This window comes from Barbus barbus, assembly GCF_936440315.1.
Source record: "Barbus barbus genome assembly, chromosome: 27".
Lineage (NCBI taxonomy): Eukaryota > Metazoa > Chordata > Actinopteri > Cypriniformes > Cyprinidae > Barbus > Barbus barbus.
The window spans coordinates 12,812,702-12,828,266 of record NC_136755.1 but is presented as its reverse complement, the minus strand read 5'-3'; the positions used below and the strand labels follow the sequence as shown (position 1 = coordinate 12,828,266).

The window sequence follows — 15,565 nt, the reverse complement described above, 5'->3', positions numbered from 1 at the left end:
TTAACGCCTGAAATTGGAGAAGAGGAAAGAAAGGATGCAAAAGGAGGGATCCAAGCTAGAATTGTAAAATTAAGTTTTGAATTGACGTGACTGAGTTTGAGATCAAGTTATGGACCCTTTTGATCCAGAGGTCTTCTTGCCGGTGCTCTTTGTGGCAGCTCACCTTCTGACGGCAACTGGAGTGTGGTTGTGCCGTAGACGCCGGAACGCCAGGAAAGCCGTTCTTCTTGGTAATGCATGTGTCTTTCCCTGTCGCTTTAGCTGTCTGTCACTCACTCCGGTAGGGAATCTCCTGGCTTCTTGTTTCCTTTTTTGGGCTCCGCCTCTTCCTGTTACATTAATGCTTGTAGAGCATGTTGACATGGTTGACAAGTCTAAAAAGAAATTCAGGACACAACTTAAATGTGTGGATAAAAAAATCTAACTTATTGATTTAGTTAACCCTTTCAAGTTGCAAACATTATTACATCAGCATAATATTGCTGACATTTCTGCATTAATTGATTTAATTTTATTTTTTTAAGTTGTAGTTTATTAGAGGGGATGTCTAATGCTATTTCATGCATTCTGACTTATTTACACTGCTAAATAGTTGGATTCTCATGCTAAACATGACCATAGTCTCAAAAACAAAAAAGCCGAGTTGGACGTATGACAGTGTTTCTGTGCCAAATACACTCCTTCAGGGTTCGTATAATTTTCAGAAAGGTTTTTTTGCGTTTGGCCCTGTGACATCATAAAGGTCAGAATTCCTTTTATGGGCATATCTGCACACATCAACCAGAGCAAGAGCATGCCAATCAACGTGCTTCATTCGGGTTATGGAAGTCGTTGGCAGCGCTGCATAGGACTTGCTCAAAAAGGCAAAAAGCTTCCCAAAGAACCCAGCGTTATCAGCATTGAGGGAATTATGTCGATGTCACAGCTTGTAGACGATCGCGACGCAAAAGTTGTGCATGCTCGTGACTATTTAGCTCAACCATTGTCTTTTGGAAATCTGATAAAACTAAAGACTAGACTTTTAGGAAAGACCTGTTAGTGTTCAGTGACATTTTAAGAGTTTCTGTTGTTTTTGAAGTTTTGTGGTTACCATAGTTGCATAAGCAATGACTGTGCAAACGCCAGTGACTAGTAATATCTAACTTTTTCATTTTTTCATGTACTGTTATCTGTTAATTTGAATTAAAATAGGTAAGATGAATTGGTTCCAGAGCCATCGCCCAATTATGTTGAAATTTAGCTGGAACAACATTTGTGTGTGTGTGTAATTTGTTTATGCTACATATTAAATTCCTGTAACTCAATGTAGTTTATTTCATTAGAAGTTGTTATAATCAAAAAAGATTGATGCAAACCTTTAAAAGTGTTGTTGTTGACTTCTAAGACTTCTAAGGTTCTTTTATATTTGTGCTGCCTGCTGTACTGTAATAAACCTGTCAGCATATCACAGAACAGCATGTTATTTTACGTTCTCACACAGTACTGATATTCATGAGCCTCACACAGCGTTAAACTGTCACGTTGGAAACATTGCAGCTCTGCTGTAATTTATGCAATCAGTTCACTGTCATGTGCCACATGTCATACAGTAATAGTATGTTGTAAATATGACAGCAGTCTGAGCATGTGTGATAGGGATTTGTGTTTTGCACCCATGTGGCTAGTTTAGACTTTGACTGCAGAGCTTTGGGTGAAGGACAGAGGTTGCCCTAGGTCATTTTGAATGTCCTTATTGGTGATTGCTGTCAGTCAGGAAGGATCAAGTCAAATGGGGATGATGTGGGGTTGTTCCCATGCGGGTTGGGCACAGTAATGTGACATGGTGTACCACTGGCGGCACTATAGAACTATAGAATTCTTTGAACAGTAGTATTGTAAATGTTTGGTGTTGTATTTTTGTTTTATAACAGCGCTATTTTAAAAGTTTGGGGCCAGTATTTTTTCATGTTTTTGAAAGAAGTCACTTATGCTCACCAAGTCTGCATTTATTTAATCAAAAATGCAAAAAACAAAACTGTAATGTTGTAAAATGGCATTACAATTTTAAAATAACTTAATAAAATATTTGAATCTATTTTAAAATGTAATTTATTCCTGTGATGATAAAGCTGAATTATTATTTTTCAGCATCATTACTCCAGTCAGTGTCACATTATCCTTCAGAAATCATTCTAATTTGCTGATTTGGTTAAGAACCGACTCTTATTATTATCAGTGTTGAAAACAGTTGTGCTGCTTAATAATATGGAAACAGGGATGCATTTTATCAGGATTCTTTGCTGAATTAAAAAGTTCAAAAGAACAGCATTTAGTTGAAGTAGAAATATTTTGTAACATTCTATATTTACTTGTCATGATTGATAAATTTAATGCGTCCTTGTTGATTAAGTATTACTGTCAAAAAATGAATTAAATAAATAAATCTTAGTGACCCCAAACTTTTGAATGGTATGTATCGGCTCATATTTGATATATTGGCAAATATTGTGTTTTGTGTATTTAATTTAATAACACTGTTAAATATAATCTTTAGCAAATCTCCAAATTAATATCCATTTTTTTTTATACTGCACATTATAATGTTGTGATGCCTAAATTTACTTGTAACATTTTAAAAACTGATTTTAGGTTGTAGCGTTTTATTTAATTAATTTAGTCAAATCTATTTAGAAATGTTGTATTACTAATTATCAGGTTATTCCGCAACATTAAAATAATTGACTTGTCGACCAGAAAGAAACTGTAAAAGAATTATACTGTTATTACAGAATATAACCAGAAGACCCACCTCATTCTGTGATTATTGTGATACATTAGCTAGTATTATACCGTAAGATGTGATTAAGGCATCGTGAGAACCTTAGAGCAGAGATTGTAGTGCACAAATCTGTTTGTCTGTCAGACAGACTGTGACTTATGTAACTCTCATGCGGCCTGAGCTGTTGAAATGTCTGAGTGGAGAGGTGGGGGGTGAGCTGTTCTTTTGGATGATTTGTACCCATGCATATGTGTTTAAGGGTGAGCAAGCGCTGGGTCACACAAGGTCTGTTTCTCTAGTGTATATGCTAGCGGTCGTAGCCTGCGTGTGGTGGAAGGATTGAAAAGAGAAAGAGATGCAACACTGCTCCACAGAGGTTATTATTAGCAACAGCAGGAAGTGTAGCAGAACATGGGTGTGGGTAAAGCGCCGGGGTTGGGCACATTCCGTTATTAGCTTTTGTATGTGTCTGTCTGTGTTTAGTTTGCACTGGCAACCACCTTTTGTCCTTGCTGTTGTACTCAGTTACGCATTAATACAGTTGCGGTAAACCTCAAGTCTGGGTAATTTATTTAGAACACAAATCCAAAACAAACTCCAAGCAGAGTTCTGCCCACTGTTATCCATCAATCCCAGTGTCCTCCTAGGTTAATGCTTGTCTGAATTCTTCTATAGACTTTGTTTTAATGGGTCTTAGTGCTTTGGCTCCTCCTTCAGAGGCTTACTGTTACAGTCCCAGCACCTCTTTATCCCTGAGAATTGTCCTGAGTGGAACATTTGGCTTTCACTTGCTCTGCCATATGACATTAAATATTCAGTACAAACGGCATGTGTTTGTGATGGGCTTTTTTCAACTCCTAAAATGCTGTCAATGAATTTTAACCAAACTAGGTATAAACTAAGTAAAATTTGCATATTAAATACAAGCAAAAATATCTTGGATGTTCTTGGAACACAAGTTGTAAATGTCTAATGGTATTGTAAATGGAAGAGTATGTCCTCCAGATTGGTGGCCAAATATCAGACGATATTTGGCATTTTTGGGTTGCTTAGATTTTTTTTAAAGAAGTTTCTTTTCCTCACCAAGGCTGCATTTATTTGATTAAAATACAGTTTAAACGGTAATATTGTAAAATGTTTACAATATAACTATTTTCTGTTTGAATTAATTTTAAAATGTAATTTATTCCTGTGATGGCAAAGCTGAATTTTAAACATCATTACTCCAGTCTTCAGTGTCACATGATCCTTCAGAAATCATTCTAATATGCTGATTTGCTGCCCAAAAAAACATTTCCTATTATCAATGTTGAAAACATTAAGATATAGATTTTTCAGGGTTCTTTAAAAAATAGAAAGCTTTACAAAACGCATTCTGGAAATTTAAAATCTTTTGTAACAAATGTCTTTACTGTGTCACTTTTGATCAATTTAATAAATGTTTAATAAGTTTTTTTTTTTTTTTTTTTTTTAAGTCATATAAAATATATGTAAAAATTAACATGTATAAATATTATAATATAATACAGATATCTATCTATCTGTCTTGGATTCTCTCTCTTTCTCTCTCTCTATACCATTAACCATCTATGTTTTCACCAAAATCTGTGGTCTCTAGACATCAGCATCAGCCATTTAAATAAACCCTTATTGGGCAGATGTTACTGTGCTAACTAAGTTTTTCGCTCATTAGAGAACTGTGGTCACAAGGAAACCAAATTTAATATCGGACTAATCGGATGAAGTGGGCTGCCTGGAGGGGAGATCAGCTAATTTCATAAATTATATATACAGAGACAGAATATGAAGAGCCGTCATCCCCCGTTTCCCAGAATCCCTTGGATTGAGCTCGTTGTTCATGTGGAAAGACAAATGGAGAAGAACAGAAGTAGTGTGTGAGAGAGGGAGCGAGCGAGGAGAAGAGGACACGAGCTGTGCCAGCCTCAGAGTGCCACCATGAAGAGGGAGAGAGAGAGTGAGTAACACAAATCTAAAAATGAAATGAATGAAAGAGAAGAAAAACTGGGCTCAGAAAACTGCAAAACAGGAAGAAGAGAACTAACAGAGGAGGGAGCTCTGTCCAACTGGACCTGATGAGAGATTAGACGTGATAACCACGAAGAAAGAGAGGGCGGGAGAGAGCGACACAGGGAAGATAAGCACTCTGTGTGGCATTAGGAGTGTAAGCTCTGCCTGGTATTTATAGTTCAGAGGGCCGCAGGAGAGAGGAGCCGAAAAACGGTGTCTTCAAAAAATCAGATGAGAAACTGGGAAACGACAGTAGAGAGTTCATTCAAAATCTACTGGAGGAAGAGACAAAGATGGTATAAGTGGAAGGAGCACTAAGGGAAATCACCTGCATTCTATCCCTTCAGGAAGGAGGAATGAGAAAAGCTGGCATTGTGGGTGAACATTTGTGATGGACCGGTTGCGCATTGTACTCTCAAAGGATGATTAGGGTCTTTCCTACGTGCCTCCAGCATCATTGCAGGCATTTACAGACCTTTTTAAATGGGACACTGTGGGATCAAATGTCAGATCACTTCTGCCTGCTGATTGGCTGCGGCTCTCGGTTTGGTCGCAATGAGATCTTGCAAGCATGGTGGTAGCTACTTCACTGCCTGTTTTGCTGACTCACATGTCTGTGATCACCCCGTTTCTGAAATTGGTGATCATGTGACAGTGACAAAATGGAGATTGAACTAGTGCTGCACGTTTAATCGTATTCTAATTGTGATCATGATTTATGTTTCTCCCGATTATTATTCAAGCAGAGTCGTCTACGATGTTTGTGTTATATCCAAACATGAATCGTGACTACATTGTTTGCATAGGGGTTGCTACCATAAACCATTAACATAATTTGGAATTATTGATTAATAATAGATATTTCACTGTTTTGGCTTTTGGAGCTTACCAGTTTTCATAATGTAGAGAAATTAGGTAAAGTTAATATTGCACTTGAGTTGATGTTTTCTTTATTTGTGCTTCACGATTCTAATGAAATTTAAGAAGAATCTATTATCATGATTATTACTTCAACCGTTATCATGCAGCCCTAGACTTGTCCATTGTTTTCCTTCATCTCTAAAAGTCCCAGGATTTTCTCCCTCACTTCCCCTCCTACATTCACTCTCATTTTCACTTTCACTTTCATTCTCTCCTCAATTCTGTTATATATACTTGGAGCTCTGCAGAGGAAATGATCATGTAACATCTCGTCATTCACTTGTTTTTTGCTCAACTGGACCATGTTAGCCTGCATCACAAGACTTTTTATGATATGGACTTGCATTGTTGTCGTGGCCTAGTTCCCTCCAGGTGTTTTCCAGTTTAAAGGTAAGGGTCGAAGGGTTGAACTTGTGACAACAGAGACTATTCAGATGACATCATCCTGCGGGGACGCTCGCTCATCTCACCATGCTGTTATGGAGTTCATAACAACAGTTCAGAGATGCATGATAATCTCTCATTTGTAGGCTTGCTTAAGAGACTCTTGAAGATGGATTACTGCACAAAAGATTCTTAATTCAATCACAGGACACGGAGCAACCACAGATTGTGAGAGGTGGAAAGAACAGCGCTCTTTACTGCGTTTGCGACACATCTATTCTCTGAGAGAGCGAGAGTGGTAGTGGTTTGAGGGAGGAGGGGAACGTCACTCCTTATTCGTAGTGAAGGAGGAGCTCTTGTAGAGTTTGACATGCACGTGTGAGCCAAGCTGCATGTTTGAGCTGAGCTTTGATATGGCAGCAAATATGAAGACAGACGAACGAAGAGGTAGAACGTGGGAGCTTTAAACAGAAAAGGAGCAAGTGACAATTTCTATGCCTTTTTTCCTCGAGTGTGGACTTGAGAGATTTCTGATTCTTGTCAGAGTGCGTTTGGACTAAAGGTGCGAAACGCCACACTCTGAGACATGACAGGAAGACAAAAGGGAAGGTAGATCGTGGTGGAAGCCAAAAGGAATAAGTCACCAGAATGTGGCCTGAATATTGCACCGAACAGAGCTTGAATGCTCATCTGCACGCGCTCATGTGCTGCGCAGGTCAGTTTCTATTTGTGTTCCTGTGTGTATGTCGTCACCTAGTCACATGTGCGCTGTGATTTGTGTGTCAGCGTGCTGTTTGCTGATATGTTTGTCCACTATTGTCGTGGTGCTGGATCAGTGTGCGAGCCCACGTGGATGAGCGTGAACATGATGGTGTGAGTTTCTGTACCATGTTTGCACAATGTAGGGTGTGTGACTCAGTGTACTGAGGAACAAGAGAATGTGCCTCTGTGTGACAGTCACAGACATGTGGATGAAAGAGAATAAGATATTCTAAGAAACAACTAGACGCCCATTTCCTTTTAAAATACTTTTGCAATTGTGTGTGTGTGTGTGTGTGGGTGCTTGAATCAGTTCCACAATGCAAAAGTGTGTGTGTGTGTGAGGTATGTGGAAAGCTAATAAGGTGTGTTTGCTGCACTCATTAAGGTATCAACTGCTGTTCAAAAGTCAGGTTGGATTAGTACACAATTCTCACGCTACACTAGATAACTTTTTTTTTTTTTTTAAATCTAGGAAGGAAACATTAAGTATGCAAAAATATCACTGTAGTTTGTGTATGTCTTTTTTTAACTGTGTGTATATATAATATATACGTGTTTATATACATATATATATATATATGTATATATATGTATGTATATATATGTATGTATATATATGTATGTATATATATGTATATATATATATATATATATATATATATATATATGTATATATATATATATGTATATGTATATGTATGTGTATATATATATATATGTATATACATGTATATGTATGTATATATGTATGTATATATGTATATGTGACTTTGAGAGTAGGATGTTCTGTGTGTGCTTATCGGAGGAAGTGGGCCGTCTGCACCACATGGTTGCTTAGTATTGCTGTGTCTCTATAGCAACCACATCAACTGTAAGATCACAGTAAGAGGCTGAAAGAAAACAGCAGATTAAGCAAGAGTGTAATGAACTCATAGAACAGCAGGCTTGAGTGATAAATTTCTATTCTGTGCTTGGTTGCGTCACTAGTCTGGCATGTTCAGAATAAGAGGCAAAACTTCCTGCCCATAATTCTTTGTTTGCAGTGTTTTTAGATCATACCATCTGTGGCATCAGGTGTCAGATCAGGAGTGTGATATGTCAGCTTTGATCTCTATTACGTGTACTGAATTGCATAACGTTCAAGATATTAGGGCATTTCTGGGTAGAATGTGGTGTGATGCAACATCAAGCTGAACATTCACTTGTGGCTTTCTGAGCATGTTCATGTGTGACCTCCTACATGTTATAGTAAATTGTGGAGAATGTAGGTCAGGTGATAACGGCAATGAACCTATTAACTGGTCTTTTTTTAAACTTTCAGCCTAGTTTCCAATTTTACCAAGCCTCTGCTAATATAGTATATACTGATGTTTTGCTTGTCAATTTTATTTGTTAATATTGTGGATTTAATTTGACTTTCTAAAACGCTTTATAAAAAAAAAAAATATATATAAAAAAAAAAAAAAAAAAAAGAATATATATATATATATATATAATTTTATTAATAATAATAATAATAAAAAATACTTTCTAGGAAAAAATTGGCATGTTGTATTTTAAACTTGTGTTATTTCAATGAAAACAACCATACACAAAGACACACACACACACACACACACGTTTGTTTTTGTGAAAAGTGGGGACATCCTATAGGTGTAATGGTTTTTATACTGAACAAACTGTATGTGCTATTGCCCAACACCAACCCTACACCTAAACTTATCCCTCACAGGAGACTTTGCATTTCTACTTTCCCCCCAAAAAAACTCACTCTGTATGATTTATAAGCGTTTTGAAAAGTGGGGACATGGGGCAATGTCCTCATAAGTCACCTTCACCTTGTAATACCGAAGTCATACCTGTGTCATTATACACATTAATGTCCTCATTTGTCACAAAAGCACGCACACACAGTACACACACTGCTGTTCAAGTTCGGTTGTTTGGAGTTGGCAAATGTTTTAAATGCTTTTGAAAGTCTCTTATGTTCACCAAGGCTGTATTTGTTTAATCAAAAATACAGTAAAAACGGTAATAATGAAATGTAACTATTTAAAATGACTTTTTTTCTGTTTTAATATTTTAAAATGTAATTTTTATGATGCAGAGCTGAATTTTCAGCATCATTACTAGTCTTCAGTGTCACACGATCCTTCAGAACTCATTCTAATATGTTGATTTGGTGCTGAAGAAACATTTCTTATTATTATCGATGTTGAAAACAATACTGCTTAATAGTTTTGTGGAAACCGTAATACTTATTTTTCCAAGATTCTTTAAATGGAAAGTTTACTTTTTTATCAAATTGAAGCAAAATAAAACAAAATAAACATAATAAAATAAATCTTTCTGACCCCAAACTTTTGAATGGTATTTACAATATGGCTTTCTATTAAATCATGTGACCATTGTAAAATGTATTATTTCTATTAATTTATTAATTATTAAAATACACAATTTTGCAGTTTACAGTGCGTGTTTGAATTCAGGCTATTTAAAGCAAGACTAGAGGGACGCTTGTAAATAATACACAGCATGATGCTGTAGTCCTTTTCATGTGTTACATAATTAACCCAATCTCTCTTCCTCCCCCCTCCTCTCCTCTTCCTCGCTGTCTCTTTCTGCTGTTTCCTCTTCTATCTCCCTTTTCACAGATGAACGAGACAGGGTGCAGAAGAAAACTTTCACAAAATGGGTCAACAAACATCTAATAAAGGTACAGTTCAGCACGCCGGGTTATTTTTGTCTTTCCTGTTGCACTGCACAATGATAAGGCCTGCTGGCCGCTGGGCTTCAGTCCTGCTGAACACACAGCATGCATGCTCACACGTTCACACTTACACATAAGACTCAAGGACTGATCTTATTAATATTAGGACGCTTGCAGTTGTTCCTGCAAGTCAACGATTGTACAGGAACTGTTATTGGTTTAATAATAAAAACACCATGACAGAGGTATCTTCCCAGTGTTTTGTCCATATGATTCTGAAAAGACGTTCAGCATGTTGTCATGCTCCAGAACTATATTTGTGAGTTTGTTAATCCTCTGCAACTCCTGCCTCACTGACTACAGATCATGAGAGCAAAGAATGCTGGGTATTTCAAGGGCAGGGCAGATGACCAAACGCAGAAGGGCCAGAGTTTATGAGGTTAGAGATAGTGTGCCACATAACTCTGCTGGTATTACTGTAATGTAGGTCAGACCATAGGAAATGAGATGGGTTTACACAGTGCTGCTGGAAGGTTAGACTCTACAAGTAGTGAGTTATATATACTCGACCTCTATGACCCTTTTGGGACCTCTTTATTTTGTATTAGAGACGACAGACTGTTTGTTATACCCACATATAACAAAAGACAGATTGCGTGTCTTCGGTGCTTCAAAGTAGGGCTGGAAACTATTAACTGCGATTAATCTCATGCAAAATAAGTGTTTTATTAAAGAAACACTTTTAGATTTATACATGTAAAATATTTATATATAATATCAATTATATACAAGTATAAATGTATACATACAAATATTTTAAAAAATATATTCATATATGTGTATTTATATACACAATACACACACATAGTATGTAAATATAAACTTTTATTTTGAATGCGATTAATCATGATTAATCGTTTTGCAGCCCGAAGATCCCACGAACATTCTGTTTCGGTTTTAATTGTGGTCAGGTCTAGAATTATCAATTGATAGTTGACAGGTCTGTAATTCTGGTGTGATTAATTCTGGAAATTTGCTGTGATTCAATTGGCTCTTTGGCTGTTATAGCATAGCTTGCATAGTTTGTCATGAGTCTCATTAGCAGATACTAAGTAGGTGATGATACCTGTTAGCATTGTGTTTACACATCTCTCTCCATCTCTGGCAGGTGAACAGGTGTGTCGTTCCCCTCAGGCAATGTTGCACTACAGTGTGTAGATTGTGTCACGTCCGTTTGTTTGACCTTTACACACTCCTAACATAAACAGTGACCTCATTGCAAACTGGTTTAAGAGGGGATGTTCAACATGCCTGTCTACAGGAATGACTGCTGACTACAGGGGAGGGAGCATTTGAGTGTGATACATTTTAGTATTTAATACTCCACTGCTTGGGTATTACTTCAGTGCCCAAGTATAGTTTGTTATTGTCTCTGTCCATGGCAACAGGGCATCCCTTGATCATACACCCGTGATAAACACTGAAATGACATGGAAGAGACAGAGGTGGAAAGAAATTACTATGTTTTGTTCAGGGAGTGTGGGAACACAAATGTGACCGTAAAAATATCAGTGACATTGATCATGTGATGTCTCTATACAGACTGTCAGAAGTACAAGATGCTCTTTGAATCTTCTGAAATCATGTTTTCAGTTTTTACATAAACACTGCCAGCTTCAAAATCACATATAGATTTTTCACTTAAGCTTTTCACTCAAATTATTATGCTGATAATATAATTAGTAATACAATATAATATCAATTTATATAATATATTTTAAAATGTAATTTATTTAATGTATACATTTATTTGAAAATAAAAATAACTTAGTCACTTTTGATCAATTTAAGGCACTCTTGCTGAATAAAAGTACTAATTTCTTTTAAAAAATATAAGTAGTACTGACCCCATACATTTGAATGGTATCATATATAGTTTTTTTTTGTTTTTTTTTGTTTTCCTTCCCTGAATTGATTGAAATAAAGGGAGTCTCACAGTTGTCACGATGTTCTTTTATACTCAGCAGATGGTTCCTCTGTGACCAGCTGTGTTGGATTTTGCTGTATACAGCTTAGAATCTCTGAATCCACAAAGACACACACATGCACTTTAGTACAGAACTTCAAGATCCTCCATGTTTTTCTTGTTGCTTGTTTACTGGCCCATATCAATGAGTCTGGCGCCTCCTGCTGGTTAGAGTTAGTGCACTGCAGTTGTCTCTCTATGAAACTAATTTACATCACAATTTGATCCAAACTGCTTTTGTTAATGGGTCGCAACCAATCAAACCAATTAGTCTGCTAATTGTCATTTAAATACAGATTAATATATAAAGTCAGCCTGTAACCAAACATGGTAATTCTAGCACAAACCTAATTGAAACCATTGCTTATAATACAAACACTTACACATAGGCCTCTAAATACTGTAAAGAACTCAACATCTCACTCTAACTGTATTTATTTCTTTTTCTCTCCAGGTGCGGAAGCACATCACAGACCTGTATGAGGATCTAAGGGATGGACATAACCTCATTTCCCTGTTTGAGGTGCTGTCTGGCGTCACATTGGTGAGAAAGCAACTACCATCACCTTAACACACACACACACACACACACACAAAGGATATACATAAGGTTGTACACAAATTTGATTCCAATGCTTTATGCAGTTCTCCCAGGTAATTCATGTGGCAGAGATCTGCTTTATCTTCCATAATGCAATTCAGAGTCACATGGTGCCAGGGGATCATGTCACATGAGTTGGCCTGGGGGTTAGGCTGATGTCATCTGGCTTGTTGCTGATGTTGCCGAATGCAGATACTGCCTTTTCTGCAGAGAAATAGCGGAGTCTGACGTGTACTGCAATGTGTTGTAATGACATCTGCATTCGTACATTATTTCTGCACTTAATCTTGCCCACTCTGATGGCTGGGGACCATGATGCACTGGGGCAGATTGAATGATGGGTGGATTAACAGAGACAGACTGCTGACACACCACCTGCCCTCTACGATTGCTCTCTCACCCCGCCTTCATTCCTTTCTATTACTGCATCTTTTTTATGGTTTCAGGGCTCTAGACTGCGACCAATTTTTGAGTGTGCGCAAGTTAAAATTTGACGTGGTCGCACTTGTGCGAGTGCATGGTCTGCGCTGCTCCAAAGCGTCTGCAACATACAGCGCGCGTGCAGAGCCGCGGCCCATTGTAGCAGGAGTCAGATTTCACTGATCACGTGAAGAGAGGCGCTTTCAGCACGAGCGCTTCGTGGGTAGAGCCTGGTTTAAACTCGCTGCGTCAGCACGAGCGCGAAGGTGCACGCAGCGGACTGAGCGCAACGGAGGATTTGGTTTTCAAACTAATGTAAAAGACCGCTTCTTAAACCATTACCAAACTTTAGTTTTTACTTTTCTTTTTGTTTTCGTTTTGAAAAGCTTGTTATCTTTGCCGTTTTACTCTCGTTACGCTATGGAGTCTTTCCTTAATTTTTTTTATATTATTATTTGATTCCTCAGTGTAATTTATTAGCCGGTATATAATACAGCATGTCATGTGTCCTGTGCCATGCCTCGTCTCATTCGTTTTTGTTAATAAACATTATGTAAGACAGTTTGTCATTGCAGCCTACTGTTTTCTTGTAGTTGTGCTTTTTAATTAAGAATAACAAAGAATCCATCTTTTGTTTTAGTTTTAAAAAGTGAAAGGTGTATAAGCAAAACAGACAATTCTCTTGACACCAAACATGACACCAAGATCGCGAATTTGAAAGTGAAAGCACACAAAAAAAGGAAATCCTGTTCACAATTTAAATCACAAATAATACTGATGAAAAAGAATGGGTTGAATGTTGAACACTTTCGTTACCATATAACTATAAACTATGATAAAAGTTCATCAGTATGCATTGATTAATCAAATTATGTGCTCGTGCTATTAACTGAGAAAGTTAGTTGCAAAAGTGCGACCAGTGGGAAGAATGAGTCTAGAGCCCTGGGAATATAGATATATACAGTATTATTATTATATTTTTGTTTTGGGATTTCTTTATTTTTTGTTTTGATTCACTCTCTTCCTCCATCTTTTCATTTTTTAAACTGTTGTTTTATACATATATCATCCTTTCAACACTGTTTCTGTCTTCATCCTTTCTCTGTGACCCTCTCTATGATGATGTCATCAGCACAAGGGTGCATCTACTCTGCGGAGAACGTCTGTGTCACGCGCACCCCCACTCATCCTGCTGGGTGGGGAGGATGAGGAGGATGGAGCTCAGGGAGTATGTGTGACCCCCCCCCCCCCCCCCCCCCCCCCTCCCTCTGTTGAAATTAACACAGTCACACACAGTCAGCTCTGTACACTGCATGACGTGGACTCAAAGGACAGGCCAATTTCGTGAATATGCAGAGGGGAATGTCTAATACGGCGATGCAAAATTCATGATGCCACACATATGATTTATTACATTTAGGTGTTTGAGACACCTCACCTTGCGTACACATTTTATATACATGTCACGTCAGTCCTGCCAACGCTCACATCACATGCTCACATTGAATGTGATGACTTTGACACATCTGCCCTGTTGTGGGGGTTTTCTGGTCACCTGTTTGCAGGTTTGCTGTACACGCTGCTGCATTTGTGGGTGATAGTGAGCATGCTTTGCATGTAAGGTTGTGTGAGTCTGCCACATGACCTCAGTAGAGAGTAGTGATAGACCGATATATTGGACAGGCCAGTTAATTGGATGATATTTGGCTGTTTTGATTATTGGCCATGTCTGGCTGATTAATAAAATTAGCCTTTTGGCCTTGTCAATAGATTTGACCTTTTGGTAATTTTGGTACATCTTATTTCCTACTGTTAAATTGTAATATAACATTACAGTTCAAAGGTTTGTGGTCAGTAAGATTTTTTAATCTATTCAGCAACTATAAATTAAATTGATTAAAAGTGACAGATTTCCATTTCAAATAAATTATTGAATTATCTATTAATTGAAGAATTCTGAAAAAAAAATCAGTGGTTTCCACAAAAATATTAAGCAGCACAAATGTTTTCAACATCGATAATAATAAGAATGTTTCTTCAGCACCACATCAGCATATTAAAATAATTTCTGTAGGATCGTGTGACACTAAAGACTGGAGTAATGCCTGCTGAAAATTCAGCTGTGGCATCACAGAAATAAATGGCACTTTAAAATATATAGAAACAGTTATTTTAAATTGTAATAATATTGTTTTTACTGTAGGCTTTTGTTAACAAATGCAGCCTTACTGAGCATAAAATACTTGTTTCAAAAACATTAAAAATCTTACCAACCCTGGACTTTTGGATGGTAGTGTATATTGACATTATATCGGCCGTCTACTGCCCTGCACTCTAGATACTGCTATTGGTCACCCACTACTAGACAGATGTTAGCAAGCGAGACAAAGTGTGTGAGAGACAATAATCATATAGCTTTACTGTTTGAATGGTTTGCTAATGGCATCATTTTCACAGTATGCTAACTATTCCCTGTAACTCTGAGACAGGATTATTAATTACTGACATTCCTGTGAGGGTTTGGTGTTATTTTGCAGTGTACTGCTTTTGCTGCTTTCAGGCTTGTGCTAATGAAGCTGTCCTGTTTTCACACAGACCTCCAATTTGCCCAGATTATCAGTGCACTCATCTGCATTCTCTCTCACTCTCTTCCTGTCTTCAATAGCCCAGGGAAAAGGGTCGCATGCGATTTCACCGACTCCAGAATGTGCAGATCGCCTTGGACTTCCTTAAGCAGAGACAGGTATGAATGTCTAAAATGACACTTTCTCACCCTCAGAGTTGATTTTTACAGATTGCCAGCTCTTTGTTTATGAATGCAAGGATGTAACCAAATATTCAAGATTGGGTGGGGTAAAACAAGAGTTGAAGAAGTCTCATTCATCAACTACTCCACTGAATATTGGGAAGGACGTGTCCCCTTTAGTGTTTAGGCTAGTTACCCTCACTAATGAA

The 15,565-nt window shown here is 37.5% G+C and overlaps 1 protein-coding gene across 4 annotated transcripts in view; it reads left to right on the top strand.

Annotated features, from left to right (window-relative positions):
- Positions 1 to 15,565, top strand: part of LOC306847412 (microtubule-actin cross-linking factor 1-like) — a 164,661-nt gene that overhangs the window by 48,635 nt on the left and 100,461 nt on the right. The window contains exons 1-5 of one of the 4 annotated variants that reach the window (XM_079381346.1): positions 6,452 to 6,806; positions 9,508 to 9,569; positions 12,044 to 12,133; positions 13,743 to 13,838; positions 15,276 to 15,353. In XM_079381346.1, the coding sequence (XP_079237472.1) occupies positions 6,740 to 6,806; positions 9,508 to 9,569; positions 12,044 to 12,133; positions 13,743 to 13,838; positions 15,276 to 15,353 (393 nt within the window). In that variant the 5' untranslated portion in view covers positions 6,452 to 6,739. Of the gene's footprint in view, positions 1 to 6,451; positions 6,807 to 9,507; positions 9,570 to 12,043; positions 12,134 to 13,742; positions 13,839 to 15,275; positions 15,354 to 15,565 lie in introns of those variants that run through there. The other 3 variants (XM_079381345.1, XM_079381348.1, XM_079381347.1) reach the window with 3 other exon arrangements.